Source organism: Alligator mississippiensis, chromosome 3 (assembly GCF_030867095.1).
Source record: "Alligator mississippiensis isolate rAllMis1 chromosome 3, rAllMis1, whole genome shotgun sequence".
Lineage (NCBI taxonomy): Eukaryota > Metazoa > Chordata > Crocodylia > Alligatoridae > Alligator > Alligator mississippiensis.
In genome coordinates this window covers 79,821,382-79,837,298 of record NC_081826.1, presented here as the reverse complement: position 1 = coordinate 79,837,298, position 15,917 = coordinate 79,821,382, and the positions used below count along the sequence as shown (strand labels likewise).

Below are 15,917 nucleotides of genomic sequence, written 5' to 3'. Positions count from 1 at the left end.
TTTATTGTCGTGGGGATATTTTCTACCTTACTACAAGCTTGGGGTCTCTTTTTCTTTAAGTTACAGCCATTTATTGTGCAAATCATTGCCTAAAAAAGTGATATCTAGATTCTCCTGTGCTTCAAGTTTCTTTCTTCATATGAACTTCTCTTCTAAGACTATATAGTATTTCTGATTTGTCCTGTCAGGAGCAAGAAGATATTCCTAACATGTTAATCCTATGTCCTTTTATTATTTTCTTTGTACATCTTCCCTTCAGTGAAATTATTAGGATAAATATATTTGAGCACATCTCAGTGACAGAAACTCTCAAATATATTTGGTTTATCTGGGTTTTTTTTCCCTCACTTCCTTGAGACTAGAATTTTTTCTTCATTCAAAATGTTTGATCAATTATTTTGCAACACACCTATTTACTGTCACAGTCAACGATACTGTCTATTTTATACTTCTAGAACATACGACCAAAAGTTGGATTTGTTCATTGATTATTCCATGCTTGGATAATATAGAACTTTCAATGTCTTTTATCCATACTGTACAAGTTGTTCAAATCCATGTTTCTTGGTTAATTTCTCAATATCTTTCGTGATTGCATAAAATCTCTTATTTATTCAGTTATATTCTACCATTCCTAAGGTTCCCCAAGAGGAAAATCTTGTGCATCAGAAAAAGTTTCGGAATAAACCCGAAAATATGAAAATGGGGCCACAGACAATTATTCCTGATTGACATAAGATCAGTAGAGCTACGATATCTATTCATCTACCATAGCTTAGCTTTTGTTAGAGGCTTATACAGCATCTAGTTATCTGCCCCCTTTCCTAAAGGTTCTGAGTATCATCCAAGCCCATTGACTTCAAAGAAAAATGAGGATGTTGGAGGCCTCACGAGTTTAGGTGCTTTGAGTAAGTTTTTTTCTGAGGTAGATCTGTTTCTTAGATTCAGTTGTCATTTTTGAACTTAAACCAATGATCAGCAATTCCTAGTTTTGTTTTGGTTTTCTTTCTGTGGAGAAACATAATAATACATAAATTATTGAAAAATCCATCTCGGGTAAGAATGAGAAAAAATATATGCCAGAATGAAAAGGTAACAAGGGCTCTTGGTTCAGGTCTTTGTACTGTGAAAAATGGAAAGCATACAGATTATAAAAATGTTTCTTCTTTTGTACTTAAGGATATTATTACTTTTATAATTGTAATGAAATCTGATGAATCTGTTATGCATAGACATATCTTTTAAAAATAGTTCAATACTTTAAATGAAGTAGTTATAGTCTGCTGAAACAGAATGTAATGAAAAACATGCAGGTGTATAACTGATATTTTTATACTCTGTAAAATAGACTCGATGTGAAAAAATGAGAATGAAGTCAAGTTAATGCAATTTTCATTAAAAAAAATAATTAGAGGTTTGTAAAACCGAAGTGAAATACTTGCATTCTTTTATCCATTTGAAACCTAATGACTATTTGAAGTGCAATTGTAATGCATGATGTCAGCTAATTTGGTCCAAAAATATAGGTGAAAGGGGAAGCGCAGAGGGTTTCTTTAAAACTCATATTAGTAGAAATATTTTTAGTTTAACATTTCTTCTATGGAATTTGCGATACTAATATAATATAACCAAGAACTGAAACAGATTATAAATAAAAGTGAATCCATACAATCTGTTTGTTATGTGCAAATTGAACGAAATTATGAAACAGTTAAATAGTGAAAATTAAATTGCATATTTAACATTTCTAAAGTTTTCCAAATCCCAAAGTGTTGGTAATATAGGTTAAGAAGTGTGTTTTTTCCAAACTGTATAAAATGAAATGTTCAGCTCAGATGTTGAATCTAACCCATTATTTTTAACACAATGGTATCATCTTTATGACATGCATTGAGTAATAGGCATAAGAGAAAAATGAAGCCACGCCTTAACTGTTTCTGTCATGAAAAACATTTTAACATGCATGATTTGTGTTTAGGTTGGGAATGTCAAGAGGAGAATCTATGAAGCTCACTTCAGTACAGATCAGTAATGAAGATGAGAGTAGCTTACTATGTGGATCTTCTGGTACACCAGGTCCTTCTAAGCAAGCAACATTTGAGGAGCATGAACAGAAAAGCACTAAAATTCCACCTCCCCAAGAAAGAGATTATTGTCACTCTCTCAGTAACATGGAGCAGGCTCCAGTCAAAGATCTAATGACAGAATCAGAGTCAGAGGATATATTGATACCTGAAGAATCAGTAATTCAGGAGGAGATTGCTGAGGAGGTTGAGACCAGTATCTGTGAATGCCAGGAGGAGAACCATAAAACAGAACATGAGTTTTCTGAGGATCCGGTAAATCCTAGTGCTACAAACTATGAAACAGAAGTGCAACTTGCAGATAGCTCAGAGTCCTGTGTTGTGATGAATGATGTAATAGATACTTTGTCTCACATTGAAATTAAAGTGGAGTTGAAATCAGAAAGTCCTCAGGAAGAAATGTCAGTTGTGATTGACCAGCTGGAGGACTGTGTATCACCTGCACAGTCTGCTTCATCTATAAACTCTGTCAGTGATGCAGCAGGGAAGGATCCTGAGTCTACAAAGGAGCTAAGTACTTCAGAGACACAAAGCACCAGTTTAGAGGGCTCGTTATTCGCTGCTGGAGGCATTGCTGTGGATATGGAACTACAGAGTGATCCAGAGGAACGGTTGTCTGAAAATGCTTGTATTTCTGAAACTTCCTTTTCTTCTGAAAGCCCAGAGGGGCCTTGTGTCAGTATTGCATCCCCAGGGGGTGATACCCAGTCCACTTCTGAGGAGCCCTGTACTCCAGCATCTCTTGAAACAGCTTGCTCATCTGAGGTTTCCAGCACTGAAAATATTGATGCTGATAGTCAGCAGAAGACCTCTGATGAAAATCTACACACACCTTTAATGTCAGAGATATCTCCAATGTCCACTTCACCTGTAACCTCAGAAGCATCTTTGATGTCAAACTTGCCTTTGACATCAGAGGCATCACCAGCTTCTAATTTACCTTTAACATCAGAAACTTCTCCAATGTCTGATGTACCTTTAACATCAGAAACCTCTTCAGTGTCTTCTGTGCTTCTAACTTCTGAAACATCTCTGGCAACCAGTTTACCTCTTCCATCAGAAACATCTCCAATTTCTAATTCTCCAAGGAGTGAAAGACTTATTCTACAGCAAAGAAAATCCCCATGTTTGTCTGAAGAGTCCCTTCCCATTTTAAGAGAAGAAACCTCTTCCATTCCTAAGGTTCCTCAAGAGGAAAATCTTGTGCATCAAAAACAGTTTCAGAATATACCTGAAAATATGAAAGTGGGTCCGCAGACCATTATACCTGAAATGTCATTATTGGAAGAGTCCCAGAGCAAAAACCTGAGTCATCAGTCTTGCAAATCGCATTCTGAAATTGAGAAATCCTATGTTGTCTCCATTCCAGAACACTCTTCTCCAGAAGTGATCAAAATTAAAAATAATGTTCAGCAAAGAGCTGAAAAGAAAAATACACTCTCACCATCAGAGGTATCTGTTTTATCAGAAGCAACGGTGGGTAAAAACAGTGAACTCCTTCCGTCAAAACCCCAGGATAAACTATATACCTCATCCTTAGAGAAGGCTTCGTTCTCAGAAGTGTGCAGAAGTAAGGCTTACAAACCACCAACCAATGCACAGAGCCGGTTGGAGAATTCACATTCTTCTAAGTCATTAGAACCAACAAAGTCTCCTGAAGTAAGAAATGAAACTAGAGACCCAGAGATCCCAAAGAGGAAGACCGCAGAGCAGCACAGTTTTGGAATCTGCAAAGAGAAGAGAGCTAGGATAGAAGACGATCTGTCTAATCGGAATGCTTTGTTGACGAGTCCTTTTGAGAAAGAGCAGCCACCTAGAGAAGAGCCACGTGTCCCACCCCTCAAGGTAATGCTAACAGCATAAAGCAGTGGTTCTCAGTTTCATTAGACTGTTTGAAATCCCTGGGTTTGCACTCTGCAGCACCCTTTAATGGATCTCATAGCTCCCCAGAGTGCCATGGCACCCTGGTTGAGGACCAGTGGTATACAGCATAAAGATAAGTTACCTCCTGCCTGATTCCATGTTGGGTTTTTTTTTCCTGTTTTTCTTAGGTGCTGTCCTCTGTAATTGTTTTCTGTGTTTTGAAGTTGTTGAGCAAGCTCTTTTATTCTAATTCTGCATTCACATGAGGAAAAGTTTTCCAGATATATTTAACTTAAATTCAGGGAACTTTCCCATTATTTTCACAAAGTTTCCTGCTATATTTGATAATGAATACATCTACAATACTCACAATCAGGGGCTTATTTTCTCACCATCTGTTTTTCTTCAAGTTGAAGACCTTCAACCTTCAAATAAGTTACACTAGAAAAGTGATTACCCCAGCACCATTCTCATGAAAACTAATCAGTGTTGTAATCCAGTAAAGGGGCAGGGCAAAGACTGTAGGACTCTGTTTTGAGTAATATCCATTTCTTTGCCACGGTGGGACCCATGGCTGAAGTATAAGATTCCCCAGATGACTTATGTTAAACAAAAGCTTAACCATAATAAAGAACATCTTTAATAGAATGCAGATAGCTTTGTTAGTAGTAAAACAAAAGGCAAAACATCCTATTCCTTTATACATCTCTTTCTTCTATTTAAGTTAACTGCAGTAGAAAAGTTCTTCTAATACGTAGTTAGGAGGAAGTCGTATGGATAATGGTCGTATGGATTCTACTATAGATTAACTGTAATATAGTTGTAATTTTATTTAGTGTCTCAGTTTTTCTTATGTCTTGTCCATTCAAAGTTTTGTGTGCAACTATTTAAGGCAATACGCAGACCATTTCTTTTGCAGTGCAAGTTGCTGATTAGTCAGAACTGTTCCTTTTTACATTTATTTATAACTGCTGCAATCATTGAACATTTTTACATTGGCCAGGAGGGCAGATACAGGAAATGTATCAACCACACTAGTGCAGCATTTATGAGCAGTGGTAGTTCATAAGGAGTTATGCAACCAGAAGCTTGTCCATTCTAAGTTTAGTAGTACTCTCTTTTTTTGAAGGACTCTCTCCTAATAAGTGGATTCTATGTAGTCACAAAAATATGTTACTACAGAGAACCCCCCCCCCCCCCACAATAAATTAATGGTCAAATAGGTTGCTACCATTTTATCAATCTTTATACAAAATATTGTGCTGCTGAAATGGGAAGCAAAATGTTTCAAAGTACCTGTAAGGTGGTAAATGAACAGATGTTGAAAAGTATGTTAGAGTTACTAACTATTAAACTGTCCAATATGTTTAAATTAGAGGGGAAACAAATGATTTAAGAGAGTAGTTGCAGAAAATGGCATCTTGCTAGTACAAACCCATCAACATTCAGTAGAAACCAAAAATTGCTACCATCTGAAGGGTCTTTGTTGGCACATGCAAAATGAGTTGGTCTCATTCTATCCAGTTCCTAGCAGAAGTTTCCACATTACACAAACTACCACCTTAATGGGAAGTAACTGGCATAGGCCAGTAACTAAGCAGAGGTCAAGAATTGAATTGACAAGGAGAAGCCTGTTGGTTAAGCTGCCTGACTAAGGTTCAGCTGCTATGGTCTTTTCTGTACTATGAATAAAGTTTATAAGTTGTAGTATTTGAACTTTGTTTCCCACTGCTTTGTAATGTGGGGGGGATTCTGTCAGTCCTTCACAGCAAGTTAGTCTGTCTACAGTTCCTACCTTTAAAGACTGTTTAAGGGACACTGTTCACTGAAGCAAGACACTGCAAGAGGCAGGCAATTCTATAGACTATTTTGGAAATTCATTTTTAATGCTTATTTTATTGAGTAAATATTTAATTCTCAGAGGCGATGCCACTGACTGCTGTTATCTTTCCTTTATAAAAACAATCCTGTCTATATCCCATAAGCATTCTGATGTATTTCTTATTTCCCGTAACCCACCCACAATTCCCATCTCCATTACTCCTAGAAGGGAAGTTGTGAGAGTTAGCACTGAGACCCTGTGAGGCTAGCAGCTGATAGGTGCACATCTGTATTAAGAAGCTAAAATCCAGCTGGCTTGATGCATTCCTGGCTGACCAGCATAGAAACTGATTTGGAAAATGATCCTATGCCCTAATTCTGAAAACACGTGTATGTGTGATGGGCAGGTGATACACTAGGTAGATCTCCTACAAGGTTTAGTGAGTCAGGGAGGAAAATAGCCTCTTTTTTTTTTAGATTTACTCTTTTTAAGGCATTGCCATTGACTGATTCTTGGCATGATGTGAATCAGTCTCAGGGGAAACTCAGCCCTCCATCATCCTAGAGAAAATTTTTGTTAGTTACAGTTGCTTATTACAGTAAGTGCTTATACTAGGTACAGATATTCAAAAAGCCTGAGGTGGAATTGATTTGTTGCGTGTTTTTCTGTAAGTGGTGTAGTTTAGATCAGTAGTGAACAAACACACATTCCCCCTTTTGTGGGGAGGGGGAAGGGGAGAGGGCAAATCTTAGACCGGGTTCTGCCATTTTTAAACCAGTGTATGTGTGCCAAAGTCCTGTTCTGTTATGGGTATAGGTTCCCAATCACTTATCCTGGTAAAAGTGTAATGTCTGTACCTGACCTTGGTGTCATAAGGGGAAGGAGAGTAATTTCCAATAATAGACTGTGGAGAAAAAGCATTACATGACTATTATTATTATACTTGCAGTAAGTACTGAGTAGGAGGCCCTTTTTCTGCCCCATTTCACTAGGCCCATTGAGCTCTTCCTCCTAGGTACACTGCAGGTCAACAAAGCATGATGAATTATATCAGATAAACATTTTCTTTGCATTCATTTCAGTCCTCTTTCTCTCTCAATGAAAGGATGGTCCCATAGAAGCTGACACAGATGACCATTACTCCTGTTAGAGCATGATAAATCATAAAAATGTATCTTTAATACTTAGCTTTTTCCTAAGTACAATGAAGAATAATTGCCTTCATTAAAAAAGTTCTTGAACTTTTTAGAAGACAGTAAAGAAATTTAATTTGTATAGGATCCTGTTCATTTATTACTTTCTTTCTTCTTTTAGATTCAGCTCTCAAAAATTGGGCCACCTTTTATTATCAAGAGCCAGCCTGTTTCCAAACCAGAACCTCGGGTTTCCCCGAGTACGTCAGTCAGTAGCGGGAGGAACACTGGGGCTAGAACTCTTGCAGATATCAAGGCAAGAGCTCAGCAAGCTAGAGCCCAGAGAGAGGCTGCAGCTGCAGCTGCGGTGGCAGCAGCCGCAAGCATAGTCTCTGGAGCTATGGGGAGTCCATGCGAAGGTGGGAAGACAAGAACGCTGGCACATATCAAGGAGCAAACCAAGGCCAAGCTATTTGCAAAGCATCAAGCCAGAGCCCACTTACTCCAGACCAGTAAAGAAGCAAAATCACAGCTGAGCTCAAAGGAAGGTACCTCATCCTTGGAGGTCTCAGCTTCTTCTGACACAAAGATTGAAGGTTCTACTGGTGTCATTATAGTTAACCCTAACTGCAGGTCTCCTAGCAACAAGTCCACTCACCTCCGTGAGACGACCACTTTATTGCAGCAGTCACTTAATACAGCTACATTACCAGAAACTGCTACCGACATATCTGTGCACAGTTCTGATGAAAATATACCTATGCCACATTTGTGTGAAAAAATTATTTCATCTACCTCTACTGAAAATAACAGTGTGCCAGTGCTTTATAATAAAAATTCAGTCTCTGTGTCTATTTGCAACACTGCTATGTCAGGAGCAATTAAAGAACTTCCCTTTGCAAGTTCTGTTGATAAATCCTCTGTTTTAATGTCTGTTGACAGTACGAATCCAACGGTGTCAGCTTGTAATATGAACATGCTGAAATCCATCCAAGGGGCTGATACTCCGTGCATAGCTGTTGCACCAAAATGTATTGATAACAGTAATGTTCCAGTCTCGATAGACAATGCAGTCTTATCAAATTCCATTGATGAGAAAAGGTTGCCAATATCAAGTAGCAGTGCAAATAATGCAGCCTCCAGTCAATATACCACTGTGCCAGCTTCATCCATTGCAAGTAATTTGCCAAATCATCTCTCTGGTAGTTCTGTACTGATTCCCCCAGTGGGGACTACCAACAGATTTTCTTCTGACAAGATAGCCATAAGTGGGTGTAATGAGCAAAGTACTGTATCCATTAACACTACTGTTAGATCAGCTTTAAGTTGCGGTGATGCAGTTCCAGGAGCAGACTCTGTTGCAAGGCCAACCATTTCAATGTTTACTGGTAATATGGTGACAATAAGTTCTTATGACAATGCTACTAAATTAAGTGCTGATATCTTAGAAAAAAATTCTGGAACACGAAACCGAATAGATCTGTCTGGTAAATCCCAGGCAGTGAACTTTACGCAGACAGCCATGAACAGATCTATACCATGCAAAGTCATTGTTGATCACACTACAACACTGAACTCCAGTTTGTCGCTGGCTGCTTCCATTGAAAATGCAGAAAACAGCACAGACCTGCAAAGCAGACCTGTGAGGACAGAAACTGCCTTACAAAATATAGCATGTCCTCAAGTGTCTGTAATAAGCAGGCCTGAAATAGTCACTAATGAAGGTCTCGAGCACAGTTCCAGCTTTATCACTGTTGCAACAAAGCAAGGTGGCAAAAACTTGCAGGCAGGAGGTTGTTCAAGTCTTCGAGAAGTGCCTCTTACTCCTCAAGAAAAATTAATTGAGGTTGTTGCTCCTAGCCAAGGTTTTGCTGAGCAGTTACGAGGTCCTTCATCCTTTAAAAATGAAACAGATGCTGCCTGTGCCAATCAGTATAACACTAATAACAGAATTTGCTGGCACAATGAAGAGGTAATGAACATGGACCAACCAGTGGTCAGCCATCTAAACTCAAGTAAGCATAAAGAATATACCGAGCAAAACTGTTTAAAAAATGTCAAAACTGAACCTTTGAATTACACGCAGTTGTCAGAGTTGCAGTCAAGGAGTTTGATGACAAGTATTGGTGTTTCTGTTAAATCAGAAACTAATGAATCTGACAAGTGCTTTAGGATGGACACTGAAGATTTTACAGGACCCGAAATGCCTTCGCAGACTGCAGAAATAGCCACAAGTGCACAGCCGACACAGACCTCCAAGACATCTGTTACAGATTCCATGGAGGACTCTCTGTCATTGACAACAGAAACCCTAAAAAGAGTTGCAAGTGCTGGAAGCTCTAGCTGTCGTTTATCATCAGTAGAGGCCAACAACCCTCTAGTGACCCAGTTACTGCAAGGCAACCTGCCTTTGGAAAAAGTGCTGCCGCAGCCCAGATCTGGAGCCAAACTAGAAATTAACAGGCTTCCCCTGCCTTTGCAAACTACCTCAGTATGTAAAACAGCAGCGTCTGAGAGAAATATTGTTGAAAATCCTTCCAGCTCTCCCAATCCAGATGGTAAAGGATTTACAGCAAGCAGCATAGTCCCAATGCAGATCAGAAAGCGTGAAAACCATCCAAAAAAGAGGCTGGCCAGGACTGTAGGGGACCATGCTCAAATTAAATGCGAGCCTGGGAAGATGTCAATGGACACAGATGTTAAAGTGGCTCCTTGCATAATCAGTTCCAACATGAATCAACTAGGGCACGGTCAGCCATATAAACAAGAGTGGCTGAACAAGCATGCAGTTCAGAACAGAATTGCTCACAGCCCGGAGATCAAGCAGCAGAAGAGGCCACTGGCTTCCTGCAGTTTCCAACAGAGCTTATTTCATGTTGACAAAAATGGCAGCTTTCATGCAGAAGCTAGTACCTCACACAGACAGCATTTCTACCAAATGTCCATGGCTGCAAGAGGCCCCATCCCTACAGCAGCTTTGTTGCAACCTACTTCAAAAGCCCCATCTGGCTGCAGTGCGTTTGCTTTCAACAGACACCTGGAACAGAAGGGTTTGGGGGAGGTCAGTCTTTCTACAGCCGCTCACCAGCTGAGGCTAGGAAGTGTGTTTTCCCCTAATATTCAAATTAAGGAAAGTGATGACATTGCCAGTGCCTCACAAACACTACAGAATAAAACATTAGTGCACCCTCCCCCTCCCCCACCGCTGCCTCCACCTCCCCCCCCACCACCACCCCCTCCTCCTTCTCTTCCTAACACAGAAGTCCCATCTGATCAAAAACAACCTACAGTTACTATGGAAACCACTAAAAGACTTAGTTGGCCTCAGCCAGCAAGCATCTGTAGCAATATAAAATCTGAACCTGTTTCTTTTGAGGAAGGTCTAAGCAGCAGCTGCGAACTGGGCATGAAACAAGCTTCCTATGATCAGAACGAAGTAAAAGAACAGTTAAAAGCATTTGCATTAAAAAATGCAGATTTCTCTTCCTATTTACTATCTGAGCCACAGAAGCCTTTTACCCAATTAGCTGCTCAGAAAATACAGACGCAGCACCCACAGCAGCAGCAGCAGCTCTGTGGAAACTATCCAACCATACACTTTGGTAGCACAAGCTTCAAAAGGGCAGCATCTGCAATTGAAAAATCTATTGGAATTTTAGGAAGTGGTTCAAATCCTGCCACAGGCCTGCCTAATCCGAACACTCAGATTCCAGTTCAGAAATTTGCTGACAGTAGCAACACAGATGAACTGGAACTGAAATGCTCTTGCAGGCTGAAAGCCATGATTGTGTGCAAAGGCTGCGGAGCCTTCTGCCATGATGACTGCATAGGCCCTTCCAAACTGTGTGTAGCTTGTTTGGTTGTACGGTAGAAACTGAATCAAAGATGCAGTATCCCTTGTCAACATGGGAGCATGGAGCAAAGAAGTGGAAAAATTGTAACATTTTAGGCCATAACAGGTTTGGGAGGGTTTGTTTTATTTTCCCTGGTGATACTTTGTTTCAGGATTTAGTTCTTTCTGCTTGGATGACATTCCCTGGAAAGAAGAAGAAACCCTTAGAACTGCTTTTAAAAAATGACAAACTCGTCACTAAGCTTCTCTGAGCATTCTTGCTGTGTTAAAGAAAAGTTATTAAAATGTCATTCCTAGCTTCTATTTATTTGCACAAAGTGCAGCATGCTTTCCCCACTGTCATTTAAGTAACATAACCACCAGGTTAAAAAACAACAGGTTTGTGTCGTGAATTGCAGCTGCTGGTGAACTGCAAGTGCAGAAGTAAGAAGAAGAGTAATTAATTGAGAAAAGACTGCTTGGTTTGGGGTAGCTTGAAGTTCTGCTACATATCAACCATCATGGGTATTAAAATTGGCTTGCAGTTTTTCTAAGGATGATTGCTTTCTTGAACTCACCTTTCCTCTCCATGACTAATTTACAGACAGTCTGCCTAGCAAATGAGAATGAAACTTAAATTTAAATTAGAGGAGTTTGCTTGCTCCTACACAAGACATTATGAAGGTGAGATTTTAATGGTCAGCTCTTGCTGTTGACTCCCTGAAAGATTTAGTTTTGTTAAACGTGGTGAGTTACCTGGACCAGCTCTAGAATCTGCTTGGCTTTAAGAGAATTTGGAGAAAGTAAATACTTCTATACAGCTAAGCACTTTCCTCTCTTTTCCTGACCCTATCCAAACCTTCTTTGTCTGTCTGTCCCAAACTTTGATATGGTACATATCTATGTAATAAGTAAGGTCTGGATTTTAATAGCATTTCCAAGGCCTAAAATTGATTCTTTGATATAATGAATGCTTAAGGAGAGATTCTAACTGTGTGTTGAGCTGAATAGTAGGAAATCAAAGTTACTTTGCCTCTTATGTGATTATTTTCTATTTAAGTATGTTTTGACTTTAAAACATTTTTTAATGGCTTATAACACTACCATTTTGTTCTCAAAGAATTCAGGCCACTTATTTTATCTTTCAGAAAGCAGAGAGTAAAAGGGGCATTTTAAAGGGATACTGCATCTTTTAAATAATCTTCAGTATTTATCCAGTACTGTATTTATGTTGAGAACTATAGCTGCATTCCAGATGCATTAGCCACCATAACATCAGAGAAAAGCAGCAGTAATTTTGGGGCCCTTTTCACCTAAATGGAAATTAAAGAGGGATAAAACATATGCAGCTGTTGGGAAGATGAATATGCCTGTCTTTTTTCCACTCCAGAGTCACAAACACAAAATGGGGAGTGCAAGTAACCCATATGCTGACGTGGCTGGGACCACCCAAACAATGAGAGCATGGGGGAAAAAACCCTTACAGTGTGACCTCACTAATCCATGTTACAGTCTGCACACAAAAAATGGTTTCGTCCCCAGTTCTCACTGAAACATAGCAGTGAGATGGGTACGATGTTATATTACTTAGATTTAATTGTTTATATAAAACCTATAATACAACATTTGCCATTAATTTGAAGTATGATAATTAAGACTACACTTAGCAAATTAAACAGTGCATTGCTGTACTTTATATTGTTTGTATTACCGTTGCTTACTCATTAATAAGCTTGTCACTTATAATTAGTTTCCCTGGGAGAACTGTATATTGGTGAGGTTCTACTGAATGGGAGAGCCACATTTTATTTTCTTGTGGGACCATGAAAAATACCATTCCCTTGGGTTGTCTTACAAATGAATTGGAACGTATAGGAATTACCTTCCTGCCATCAAGAGCTCTATGGTGCAACCTGATTTCTGTTTTACTTTTAGTAGTATGTCTAAACATTATTTTTGACACCATGTGTTACAAAAGCCATTGATAATTAACAGAACTCTTGCTTTGATACAATGTTTTATTTTCTTCTTTTTAAAAAGTGTTCCTTTGGGAAAGGTGAAAATCATGCAGCATATCAGCACTTTTGAACCTTTCTGTACAATAAATAAAATAATTAAATGATAAACACTTGGAAATGAATTTCCAGCAGTATGCTAATCAATTGCTGACCAAATGGGTAAACCTGAGGATATTATATTCAGGCATATCAAACTGCATTTTTGAGGAGATGTTTGTATTGAACTTATATTGTATCTGTACATGGGCTAGATAAAGTAGTTTATTCTCTTATTTAAATAGGCAGAATGACCAGTTTTAGAATGATGATAACCTGTGTTTATATGAACCCTTTCAGAGCTGGGTATCTTTATTTCTGGCTCAGACTTCCCTGTCCGCAGCACATATGGCAGTATGTGTACTTGCAGCTTGAAATATATTCTGTCAGTGACTGTAAAAACGGAATGAAACAAATTGTGATTGAAAGTAATAATAGCTTCAGAATTATTTAATTTTGAATGAAGGATAAGAATGTAAGTAATCTGATAGAAAATTCATATTGCCGTGTTTGTACTGTGATTGCAACTTGCATGTTTGAGATAAGATGAAGTCATCTTAAAAACGGCATTGAACCTAAAGAGTTTTATAACACAATTAAGCAAACTCCTCCAAGGTGCAATTCCATTGGCTTCTCTTGATGTCGCTGGGGTTGTTCCAGGGATAAATTTGACCCACAGTTTAGACATACTATAGAGTATTTGTTAATGATAGATAATTCTGAGGTAAAATTATCAGAGCCCTAACTGATTTAGGAACCTAAATCCCATTGATTTTTTTTTTTTTTTTTTTTTTTTGGACTTTGGCTACGACAGCCAAGAGTACCTTGTGAAAATATATTACACGCGTGCTTATGCAAATTTTTACCCATTGTCTTAATCCAAATGAGAGCACAGCTACATTTAGAAATTAATTTTGTATTGCTCTTTTTTTTTTCTTATTTTCACTAGATTTCAGTCTTTGTGCCTCTAGTTTCTCCTAATCATGCAGTTTGTTCCACTGAGCATTTATAATTTATGCACTGAAAAGTGGTGAGAAAGATTTGCTTATGAACGCACTGCTGGGGGGGAGTCCGGGGGTTGTCCAGCAGGAATAATCTAACAAATGCATTTTTGGAAAATCTCCAAAGCCTTTTCCCTAGTAGCAGCACTTTTGGGGGGAGAAAGAAAAAACACTACTCTGCTCCTTTCTCCTCCTTTTTTTCTTTAAATCTGCATATCCTTGAGGTGTGTAGATAACATTAGGGCATTTGCAGCATGTGTGTGTATGTGTTTTCCTGTGCACAACTCATTTTTCCAAGCAGAAATTCCCTGTTCCATTTCTTGAAATAATGTTTAAAAATTGAACTGGGCATTCCCGATCTGCATTCTGTTTATCTGCTGAGGTTTAGTGTATGAAATGAACAAACTTTTAAAAATCAAGGTTGAGCCATAAAGCAGAAATTATATCCTCTGTACTATAGACTTGCTCGATGAGGGTGATGTGTGTTGTCAGGGTAAGCTACAGAATGTGCAGGTGTTTTCAGGGCCCTGGAATTCCTTGCACAGTTTATCAACTGGTGCATATGGTGCTTTATAATGCAATTTCTGAAGTAAAATTACCTTATGCTGCACTCCTCTTCCCCCTTACAAACACACGCACAATTTCAAAATAGTTATTGTAGCCTCTGGTTTAACAGTTTCTCCAAGGTGTGGTGAAGTACCAGGATAAACACTCAAGACAAGAGCTCAGAAATGTCATCTAAAGGGATCATCTTAGCTGACACATGTGAATGGCCCTGCTTTAAACACTGAATAACTTCTACAGCTTTGTGACAGCAGCACAGCAGTTGTCCATCTGTGTTTCTGTACAACATTGTAGAGAAGCAAAAAAACCCCCACAAAACAATATTCAGTGGAATATCATGGACCTGTGTAGCTAAATGTTTCTGAATCTAAAAATCCTGTTGTCTTCAGTCATCATGCTTTGTCACTGTAAAACCAACAAAAAACATTTTTTTAGTCTAATTTAACGGAGCTGCTTCTTTTATAGCACATAATTCGCTTTGTACTATATTTGATAGTTACAGAATAATTTAGTCTGTAGAATAACTTTGTTGTATTTGTACTGTTCCTGAATGTTACAAAAAAAGTGCTTTACTTTGTTGCCATGATTCTCTTGTACTGCTGTACATTTTTTTCTGCTTTACAGAAACCTAACTCAATTCACATTTTCAGTACAGTTTTTTGGGGGGGGTGTTTGTATGTATTTTTTTTTTATTTGTCAGTATTCGGAATGTTTACATCTGTTTGACATTAGCCATTCAATGCCTTTTTATAGGCAGTATTAGTCCTACAGTATAACAGCAATGTGAAATCCTCTCATACTTAACATGCATGAGAAATATAGATTTAAGGGGGAAATCCCTGACATGCATAGATATTTTTTTTCTATCAACATACCATGAAGTAAAAACCCTCCTTCAGTCCTCTACCAAAGAAAATATTATTCCCATAGGACAAGCCCAGAAATGGTTCTCTGAATCCTCAGAAGGGGGAGTAGTTGATTTCAATGGGGTTGCTACAATTTAATACTGTTATGCTTGCTTTGTTACCTGAATAAATGTGACTGACTGAAACAAGCATTTTAACAATTTTTTTTAAGGACAGTGTTTTCTTTAAAATTCAGGGATCATGCTTTCTTTAATGGTGCTGTCATTTTTATTTGTTTTTTAAAAAACAAAACATTTGTTGCCTACAAAAATGACCGCTCACCAAACCATAAATGAAGTAAAATGATTTGTGTGTCTCTATTTTCTCTCTCCTCCCTTTCCCATTTTCCCTGTCTCAGAAAAATAACAACTTGGGCTTCAATATTAAAATATTCTGGAAAAAAATAAAAAAGTAAAATATATTATCATTTGTTTGTTCATTTTATGCTCAGTGTGCTAGGGGGGTATTCTGTCTGCTTCTTCACTGAATATTTGTTTTGGTGAAAGAGAAACACAAAAGGAAAATGTATGTTATCCCAAAAGTGAAGACCATTTATTGTTTGACTGTATCTGAGCAGTATCTTAATATAACACAGCTCTTGCCATTTTAAAATAATTATGAGAATAAAACTAGGTCTTTTGTGGTGTTTTAAGTAGATT

The 15,917-nt window shown here is 38.2% G+C and overlaps 1 protein-coding gene across 2 annotated transcripts in view; it reads left to right on the top strand.

Annotated features, from left to right (window-relative positions):
- ASXL3 (ASXL transcriptional regulator 3) overlaps positions 1-15,679 on the top strand; it is a 207,907-nt gene extending 192,228 nt beyond the window's left edge. For both annotated transcript variants that reach the window (XM_059724136.1, XM_059724135.1), the window contains 2 exons: positions 1,979-3,929; positions 7,084-15,679. In XM_059724136.1, coding sequence (XP_059580119.1) covers positions 1,979-3,929; positions 7,084-10,773 — 5,641 coding nt within the window. In that variant the 3' untranslated portion in view covers positions 10,774-15,679. The remainder of the gene's footprint in view (positions 1-1,978; positions 3,930-7,083) is intronic.
- Positions 15,680-15,917: the final 238 nt, after the last annotated feature.